Genomic DNA, 10,790 nt, shown 5'->3' on the forward strand with positions numbered 1-10,790 from the left:
CTATAATTGCACTGATTAGATTATTAACATACATACAACTCTTACCTTATGGGAAAGACTTAGTTTATACAAAGTCTATACTGTTGAAATTGAAAACTTTTGCCCAAGAGGAAAAAGATTATTCTTTAATTGCACTGCTTAGATTATTAACATATATGCAATTCTTGCCTCATGGGCAAGACTTAGTTTATACGAATGCTACACTGTTGAAATTGAAAACTTTTGCCCAAGAGGCAAAAGTTTATTCTTTAATTTTACTAATTAGATTATTAACATATATGCAACTCTTGACTTATGGGCAAGACTTAGTTTATAAAATTATTGACATTGAAAAATTTTTCGCAAGAGGAAAAAGTTTATTCTTTAATTGCAGTGATTAGATTATTAACATATATGCAACTCTTACCTCATGGGCAAAACGTTATTTAGAAAATTGTTGAAATTGAAACTTTGCCCAAGAGGCAAAAGTTTATTATTTATTTGCACTGATTATATTATTAGCATAGATGGAACTCTTACCTTATGGGAAAGACTTCATTTAGAAAATTGTTGTACAAATGCTAACTGTTGAAGTTGAAAACTTTTTCCCAAGAGGCAAAAGTTTATTCTTTAATTGCACCGATTAGATTATTAACATATATGCAGCTCTTGCCTTATGGGCAAGATTTAGTTTATAAAATTATTGTACTTTGATTATAAACATCAAATGCAAATTGGTACTAATATTCTTTTGCTCAACACAGGTTTCAATATGCATTTTTTGCTTATGGCACTTTAATCATTGGATAGACAAACTATAGACCAGTAATAGTGGTAGATGCAACATTTTTGAAGTCAAAATAGCATGGTTTCCTCATGATAGCAATGTCAAAGAACGGAAACAACAACATATTTCCCTTGTCTTTTGGAATTGTAGACTCAGAAAATAATTAGTCTTATAATTGGTTCTTCAATCAGTTTAGAAATGCAATTGGGGTACGTAAACAATTATCTATTCTATCAAAACGTCACCCAGCCATTACAAAATTCAATTTCAAATGTCTATCCAGAGTGTCAGCAAGGGATAAACATCTACTAAATGGAGAATAATTTAAGAAAAAGATACTTCTCAGATGTGGTTCTATCACTCTTCTATAATGCAACAACAACATACAAATAAACTGAATTTTATAATTTTATGGATGAGATAGAAAAAGTCGACAAAGTTGCTACAGAGTACTTGAAAGAAGAAGAACCAAAAATATGGGCTCGTTCATTTCATACCAACAGAAGGTACAATTTGCTTACAACTAACAACGTGGAGTCCATGAATGCGGTACTGAGAAAAGTAAGGCAACTGCCAATGCTGGGACTGATCGATTATATTCAAAATAGGTTACAAAATTTGTTTAATGAAATAAAAATGGAAGAACAAGGAAAATTTCAAGACATCACACATTGGTCGGAAGTGGAGGTGACTGACAAGATTCAAGCCGCCTTGAAATTGAAAGTAAGTAATTGAAATTGTATTTTGATGATAGGGAAATATAAGGTTACTATTTTTTGATTGCAGATTATATATAGATGGTTTACTGTTATTTGTGTTTTATTACTTGTTTTTTTATTTCTTTGAGATTCGCGCGCGAAATATGTATTTTGTTGCTTCTGTTCCATTTTTCTACTCATAGTTGTGTGATCGTTTGTGATATGATGCCTATTTTTTGGTTGCCTCAAGATTCATCCCCTATGTATGTTTGATTGCTATGTATGGCTGATTCTGCTTATTTACTAGATATTTCACTATAATAGTTGATTCTACTCCCAGGTTAGATACAATATCTGTTTTATCTCAGTTTATTTGTAGCTAATTCTCCTGCTCATATGTTGGAAGCATCACTATTGAATCAGCTGCTATTCCAGAGCAAGGTTCTGTCCATTCCATATAATACAGAGAATTTGACTTTGAAAGCTCATTCCTTGGATGACATATCCTTCTCCTGCGCTATCCCTGACCAAGCAAAGCATCAAAACTTTAACTATCCCCTATATTGGCCCTTCTCTTCCATTTTGAAATAGAACCTTAATTGTGACTCCTTATTATTGGTCACTTATTATTGGATTTTTGATTAGTTCAATATTAGATTGTGATTTGATGTTATCTGCTTGATTGTAGCTATTTTTTGGTTGCCTTAATATTCGTTCCATATGTATGGTTGATTGATCTGTATGCATGTTTTGTCTCATATACTAGATATTTCACTATAAGCTGTCATTTATTAATCATTTTGTTTACAGGTAGGGCCCATTGATGCAATAAGATTTATTGTAAGAGAAGGAGGAGTTGAATATATTGTAGACCTGAAGAGTAGGACTTGTCAATGCTTGGTATTTCAAACAGATGAGATACCATACATCCATGCAATTGCAGCGATAAACAGTAGAAATATGAACAAGTCTAGCTATTGTTCTCATTAGTTCTCAAGACAGTCTTGGCTACAAATGTACCAGGGAGAATCCTACCAGTTGAAAACACAAGATCATGGATTGTCCCAAATAGCATAAAAGATCTAATCACAAAACCCCCAGATAAGGAGGTTCTACTAGGGAGAAGACAAACATCCAGATATCCATGCAGAACAAAATCTTCAAGAATTAATTACAGATGTTTGAGATGCAAAAGAACTGGGAATAACATATCAAATTATCACTACACTCCTATCCTTCATCCATATGCAAGAGGATACAGAAATAAAAATAAGAAAACATGATTAGTTTTACTTTTTACCTGAGAAGTTGGATCAAAATAGCAGTTATAATAGGATTATTTGATCCCCTATTTTAGTTAGTAACAAGTACTTTTGACTTTCAATCATGAATTTCTTCTTATTTATTTGAAGTTTAAACTTGTGGTGACGTATTTAAGTCAATACCTTCTTATTGATTTTTTATAAAAATTACTTAGCATGTTAAATTTTTTTATATATTGATGTATAAAAATAAATCATATTAAAAGGATTCAGGGAAGGACCACATCCCCAAGAAATGTGCTTTGAATAATTCCACGGGATACACTTTAAAATTTTCCTTGAAGGCAAGATGCAAAACAAGTTGTGCCCCATGGGCAAGAGTTCACACTAGCTTATTCTGCAATAATTTGGCAGATGATCTACCACACTTTCCCTAGAGGCAAGAAGACTTAAGACCCAAAGAAACAAGTTATGCCCTATCGGAAAGAGTAGACACTAACTTAGTGTGTAATAACTTGGTAGATGATCAACAGGTCGTGCCCTAGAGGCGAAAATTAATACAACAAATAGACAAGTTATGCCCCATGGCCAAGCATTTATACTAGATTAGTGTGTAATGATTTGGTAGATAGTTTATAAGTCTTTTCTAAGAGGAAAGAATTTTAGAACCCAAAGGAACAAGTTATGCCCCATGGACTAGAGTTGACACTATCTTAGTCTACAATGATTCGGCAGATGATCTACTACACTTTCCCTAAAGGCAAGACTTAAGCCCCCAAGAAACAACTTATGCCCCATGGGCAAGAGTTGACACTAGTTTGGTGTGTAATAACTTGGCAGATGATCTACAGCTCGTGCCCTAGAGGCAAAAATTAATACAACAAATGAATAAGTTATACCCATGTCCAAGCTTTGATACTAAATTAGTGTGTAATGATTTGGTAGATAATTTATAAGTCTTTCCCAAGAGGCTAGATTTTTAGACCCCAAAGGAACAAGTTATGCCCCATAGGCAAGAGTTAACACTAGCATAGTCTATAATGATTTGATAGATGATCTATAACTCTTGCCCTAGAGGCAAGACTTACACATCAAAGGTTGTTCAACTCGTAATTTTTCAAAGAACATTCTTCCTCTACCATACAAAATATGTATGGTAAGCTAAAATACTAAAAACTAAAATACTATAAGCTAAGAACAAAAGCAATAAATATTAAAAATTACAAAAAGAAAAGCATGGGGGAGTATTCAATTGCGAGTAGAAAAAAAGATGATATCAATCAGCAAAACCAAACATCTAACCAAATAAATAAAAGTGGAGAACCAACTACTAAGGAGGAGTAGATGACCCTTAGATTACAAGGTCTAAATTGTTTCATATTTTATGCCATTTAATCAAGGACAAATGTGATTGAAAAGTTCACTATGACCAAAATACTCATGTAGTAGTCACACATAATTAATGGTAAGACAACCCCCTTAGGAACAAGTTATACCTCATGGGCATGAATTGGCCCCGCCACATTGTTTACTAATTTAGAAGATACTCAATAACTCTTTCCTCAAGGGAAAGACTTGCCACAAGGAAAGGCAAAAAAATATTCTTCGATAATAAAACATAAATATACAAGGATATAAAAAATGAATCAGTAGTGATTCTACATTGTATACTTTACATTATCACTTAAAAATAGCCGATTCAATTTGAAAAGACTACTTAAAATTCGCATAATCTCATAAAAATAGCTAAAACTTCTTCTTGTACAGTGATTTTCAATAACTACTAAACTAAACTACTGCTCCTGGTGCGTCCTCTTCCTCTTTTTCTTTTCAAATAATCTGCCAACTTTTTCTATAGTGTTGTCTTTTATACCAACTTCTAGTTTCCTCTTTTCATGATCCCAAAATAAAGCTCCATACCTCATGCGAACATAACCAATGTCAATCTATTTAGGAATATCTCTACCATGAATGACATATTCAGTAAATGCACAAATAAATGCTCCACAATCACTATGATACAAAAGAAATATATTACATGAATATATGGAAAACAACAAAAAAAAGAAGTGAAATGAACATTTAAAAAATAAATGCAATAAGATACCATTGAATTTGTTGTGGCAGCTCATCAACCATTTTAATCGGCAAAGTGTCATTTCCAGATTTGTCTATACCCTTCTCAAGATAGAAATTGACCTTTTACAGAAAATACGGTATCAATGTTTGCTAAGGTAACATCACTTTTTGAACAACTTTATCACTACGCCTGGTACGGTTGAAGTCATATGCATATATGCACCAATCAGTAAAGTTAAAAACTCCCAAAATCCAGTGTCGAAGTTCATATTTTTCTCGTGGAACATAAACAACAAATAAATTTTTTTTGAAAGGTTAAATAAAATTGAACACAACTTATAATCCCACAAGTTAAGTGTTCCGTCCAGATCAAGAGAAAAAGCCTTTGATATTGGAGTCATTGCATCTTTTGCAGTTTTTTCTGTCAACTCAAGTGCTCCAACAATTATTGTTGTTTCATCAGGTGTCAAATCCCGTCCTTTTCTAGCCTGTCATAGCAATAAGAAGGAAACAAGTTGAGGCATACGTTAAAGGAACATAATGATTTGAAAACAAGGTTCAACTAGCTATAACACCTAATCTTTGTGAGATGAAATTGGTCGTGTAAGCGGATTGTGTTCATGCATACATACGAAATATTGCATGTACAGAGATATATTTACACTTTCTTAGATTAGCATTAAAAATTCGGAAATACTAAATAGATTACCTCATTGCCATGGAAATCCACAAACATTTTTAGTTCAGCTCTCCGTAGAAGCGCAACGTGCCCTTTACCTAACATCCAATCCAAGACCTAAAAGAAAAACCAAGGATGAAGTTAATATCCATTTTCTTTATCAAGCCAACTATAAGATCCTTAACACAAGAAGTAGCACTGAGAAATTCTCTCAAATTACTGGATGAGGTTTTGTCTTTTTTTCCCAATTCTAAAGATGAATATCCGTGTATTTTAATTAAAAAACTGATGGATTTCCCATACAAAATAGGTTTTGTCTTTCCCAATTCTCAAATTACACAAGTGAACAAGACTCCTTCCAAAGTAAGGGAGGCTCACCAACTTTGAATGTCCGACAACAAGCTACTATTTAGCAAGACCGCTAGACTGGGCCTCAGAACCTGAAATATAGAGGGTCAATACAGATGTACTGGTACGTAGAGTAATCCAAAATAACATACTTTTATATAACATAAGTGAGAGCAATTTATGAAATATTTTACATACAATATATGAAAATGCATGGGCATACTTAAAAGAATTTAAAACATTTCTTGAAACCATGACTTACTCTTTATCTTACTTTTGAGCTAGGTGGTACACCCTACAACTCTACAATACCACGGGCTATAAGGAATCCACCCTTAACTAGGAGATCAAGCCCCTAGCCCAAGTCTGTCCCAAGGGTTAGAGTCTCTATCTCTAATACGCTAAGGGGCACAAAGCCATCGTATGGTCCCTCTTGGGGACATAATAAACCCGCATCGATAAAACACGATTTCCCACAATGAGCCTTTCCACTCAAATGCCTTCTTCGGATAACCACCTAACTCTCTTTAAATCCATTTTTAACTCTTTAAGACATCCATTCTTTGAAATCAAAATTTGAAAATCTTACTCTGTTACGACATTCATTTGTTTGGTATCGTCATACCAAAACTTGCAAGTCATATCTCTAAGCCATAAAATATCATGTTACAGTACTTTCATTCAAAACAATGTTTAGACCACCAAGTCATTCAAACAGTACAGGAGGATTTGTACATCGAATTACATGAATCTTATGCAAAGACTCTCTCTTTCAAATTTTAAAACATGTGGTGATCCATTACTTATAGCAAAGCATGCAACTCTTTAAATCATCACTTTTCATCTATATCAATAAGAAACACCCTATCTTAAGTTCATAACAAAAACCAAGTCTTAAACGATAGTAAATATATTTGTATTCATGCTTCTCAATATATAATTGATATGCAATTGAATAATTCATGACATATGAAAACAAGAGGCTTTATAATATATTTATATACGAGTACAAATCAAATTTTGGGGAAGGCCTCAAGAGCAAAACATTATCTCATTGAAAGAGTTCACAAAGCATACTTTTTAATGTAATTCAAAACCCTTCATAAATACATGATTTCTCAACATTCAAAATATTATAAAAATGATTTCATCATACAATGTAGTTTAGAAAAAACCCACATACCTTAATGATGAAGAATTTATGAAAAGATTAAACCTTTAAGTTTGATTGCCCAAACCCTAAGTTGTTTTTCTCCTCTAGTGTTTTAGATGATTAACTAATGATTTTTTAGGGTTAAAACGTGTTTTAGGGACTTAAATGCGTGTTAAGATGTTTAGGGATGGTTATTGGGTGACAAAAGACCATGTTTTCCTTGAAATACTCAAAAATAGAGTTTCTGCACCACTTAGCCATAGGGTTTTCGGCTCCATATCCATGGCCAACATTGAAGTTTGCGGCACCAAGTCCATGGAAAACATTAGTCTTTTCGTCAACAACCTTATTGCCAACCTTTTCGAGTGCGCGTTGGTGATGTTAAGGCGATGTCAAGCCATCTCCTAAGCTATAGTTTGTGGCGTCTACTTAGTTTTGAGGTCCTTAAACACCCCCAACACCCATCAAAATATCAATACATGATATACCATCACTACAGTTGCCCTAAAGATCATTTTAGAAGCATAAAATGAGTGTTACGACTATAGGGTATCACAATCATACAACCTGTAGTTGCCTCATTCAAACACTCTGGCATAAGTAGAGAGACACTCTGGCATAAACACAACATAGCATGAGTTCTTAGGACAAACCATAGCGAGAAACATAAGTGCTTACATCATGAGTCGTATAACATAAGTTTAGGATTCATGAAGTCAACAATTGAGACAACGACTTCTACTCGAAGCTATCGCTTCTCATTTTCAGATCTGAAATAGTCATTAGTTCGCACAACTTTATCATTTTGGGTAATCCCGACATAAAATGAATCATTAACATTTAGAAAGCATATTTTATTAGAACCAAGAATTTTGTGAGACTTTAATTTTTATCGATCATGAGCAACATAACATAGAACTTGAATATCTGAAATATTAGATTACCGAGGGACATTATTGCTTCTAGTTTGCAGGTCGAAACATGACATGAGTTACATAGAGATCTCAAACCTTAGATATAGGTAAGACTTGAATACGTAAGACTTTGGTAGAATGACCTCTTAAATTGGAGTAGGAGGGGCTTGCTTGCATAGGAATTGATTTTATCATGATTCTTACTTGAAACTTGACACCACAAGAAAATACGGGAACTATTTAATTCATCATCTCCCCCTTAGATCAAAGTCACAATCCTAAACTTAAGGACATATCTTCTCATTAAATCTTACAAGAATAACACTCAACACAGTGGGGTATCACCATACACATAAATGCTAAACTTCCCCTTTTTAACTATACTCTAAAGGCATTGCTTTCCAAGAATGCTACTCTTAATTTTCGCCATCCTCTATAGCAGTCAACCTACAACTCCCAGTCTTATGAGCATACCCATCCTCATGCCTTATAATATAAAAATCCACTCTCCGCTACTTAACATTCTAACATTAGACCATTAATCACATAAATTACATCATAATAAAATATTTAAGACTATACCAAAGGGACATACTGCCTACTTATAGTTCCTCCATTCATCTCTAAAGAACATCACACAATAACTCCTTAGTCTTCTCCGTACAACGAGATTGGAGAATGAAATCTAGGTACACGCGACACTCGTACACATCACACTTTATCTAACAACATACTACCTTCGGGTTTAACTTATTCTTATATACTCACGCTCTTATACACTTAATGACTCAACCACAATTCATCATTTTAACACTAGTCCTCATGTAGATAAATATCATAATCATCCACTCCTTTTTTCACAAGTTGCTAACCTAAGCTATTTCACACCCCATATTAAGCCTGCTAATTCATTCCCATAAAACATACATCACTAATCTTAAACTATTATCCTTTTTACCACTACCCACATCTCAAGATTAAGCCTATTGTCTACAATCAGTGTCGGATCTACATGGAGCCCAGAGGGTTCATCTGAACCCCCTCGGCCAAAAAAATACACTGTGCATGTAGGATCAAATTATTATTTTAGGTATGAATAACTAGCATTGCAGCTCCTAAACAAAGTATAGTTTGCAACTCAATGGTAAAAGGGCTCAAAATCTATAACTTTTATTGCTTATTTACTATTTGAGAATATTGTGAGAGTGAATATCACTAACATTTCTTTTAAAATACATACCCGAATTTTACATCTTCACCTGTAATTGTTATTAATATTTTTTATTTTATTCTTTTTAATTTTTTATTTATAATTTTCAAAATTATCATATTTATTATTTTATTGTTTAAAAGTATTTTACTTTTATTCATGTAGTGATATTTTAATTGTAATACTAATCGCTTATTGATTATTTTTTAGAGAGGTAAATTGCATGGTCATATATTTTAAGATGTTGTGATTCTTTTATTGTTTGAGTATTAAGATGCTAGAGTTAATTTGTTTCTCATACTAGCTTTTGTATCGTTGCATTTAGAAGTTTTATTTTCCATGACCTTTTAATTAATTAATGTGTTTTTTTAGAAATATTTTGCTTTATTATATTGTATTACTATATTATTAATTAAAAAATTTAAAATACATGAAGCTTAAGCCCCATGCCTCGAGGCTTTCGGTTCACCCCCTGCTAAATAAAATGCAATATCTCCTACACCACCGCCTTTTAAAACACTGATTTAAAGTATGCAATTATTTAATTTCTATTACAATGATTTGATGTGAAAAAATAATGGTGGTGTATATATATTATATACCAGTTTTCAGTTTTACCTTCCTATGAAAATGATTGTCAGCTTAGGTACCATATAACCTAGACAAGGCATGAAATAAACTTTTCATTTAGTAAAAGTAGTTTTTTTAAAACAGAAAAAATATTTTCATGTCAATAATATAATATTTCTAGACAGATTACAGATATAAGGAATTTATTTTTGATTTAACTAAAAGCAATTGATATTACTTGTAATTACATGTACACAATTCTGTTTTTTTTTTTCACTTTTTGATAATGTTGCACGAACTAAAAGTTTCACATTTATATCTGATGATTATACTATTATGTAGGAGTTAAAATTAAATGTTAATCTCCAAATTAGTTACTCTCTTTAACTAATTTTATCCAACAAACTGTTGGGATCATAGTAAATGAGAGGAGTGAATGGAAAATGGAGAAAACCAAGTGGAAGAGAAAAATTGAGATCACGCCAATGTGAAAAGTGTACTCAAAAATAGGAAAACTTACTAAATTCTCCCACATTGGTGGGAGAAAGAAGGTTTAAAGAGTTTATATTGTGAAACACACTCCCACATTTATAAGTGAGGCAAGGAGTAAGATATGCCTCGCGCCGTCGTCGTTGTCGCTAGCTCAGCTTCGACTTCGGTATTGGATAACAGTTGTGTTGTTTCAGAATAAAAAATACTCTTTTTCTCTTCAAAAATTCTGTATGATCATTTAAACTGTTAAGTGCATTCGACGAGTCCAAATATTTGAGGTACCGCTATATTTGGATTGAAGGCCATTTATCCTAGGAGGAAAATTCCGCATCCTCGGGTACAGTGAGGGGAATTATTGCCTTAAAGAAAGTTCGTGAATTCAGACGACTTAGCCTTATTCATTTTTGTTTCATCTATTTTCTGAAAAAATAAAATACACCTCTTGAAAAGGTCATTTTGGTCTTGTGTTGAGGGTATTTGATATACTTCATTGTGTTCTTGTTTATACTTGAACTCTAGTTGAAGTTGTTGTTTTATATATACAGATTCTGCGTACCCATAGAAGAAAATAACAACATTAAGGAAATAAGTTTTAAAATCTGTATAGCTTGTTTTTGGA

The 10,790-nt window shown here is 32.8% G+C and overlaps 1 protein-coding gene across 1 annotated transcript; it reads left to right on the plus strand.

The window, feature by feature from the left end:
* The first annotated feature begins 1,177 nt into the window (after window positions 1–1,177).
* On the plus strand, window positions 1,178–2,454 carry LOC124892140. Its single transcript, XM_047403552.1, has 2 exons — window positions 1,178–1,489; window positions 2,275–2,454. Exons 1-2 carry the CDS (start codon window positions 1,178–1,180, stop codon window positions 2,452–2,454), a joined length of 492 nt encoding a protein of 163 aa, XP_047259508.1.
* Window positions 2,455–10,790: the final 8,336 nt, after the last annotated feature.

Source organism: Capsicum annuum, unplaced genomic scaffold (genome assembly GCF_002878395.1).
Source record: "Capsicum annuum cultivar UCD-10X-F1 unplaced genomic scaffold, UCD10Xv1.1 ctg4422, whole genome shotgun sequence".
Classification (NCBI taxonomy): domain Eukaryota; kingdom Viridiplantae; phylum Streptophyta; class Magnoliopsida; order Solanales; family Solanaceae; genus Capsicum; species Capsicum annuum.

What these genes read in the sequence shown, in the direction of transcription:
- LOC124892140 (XM_047403552.1), top strand. Translation starts at nt 1,178, where the DNA reads ATGGATGAGATAGAAAAAGTCGACAAAGTTGCTACAGAGTACTTGAAA. An exon ending in AAGCCGCCTTGAAATTGAAA is followed by an intron (nt 1,490 to 2,274) that starts GTAAGTAATTGA and finishes TTTTGTTTACAG; the next exon opens with GTAGGGCCCATTGATGCAAT.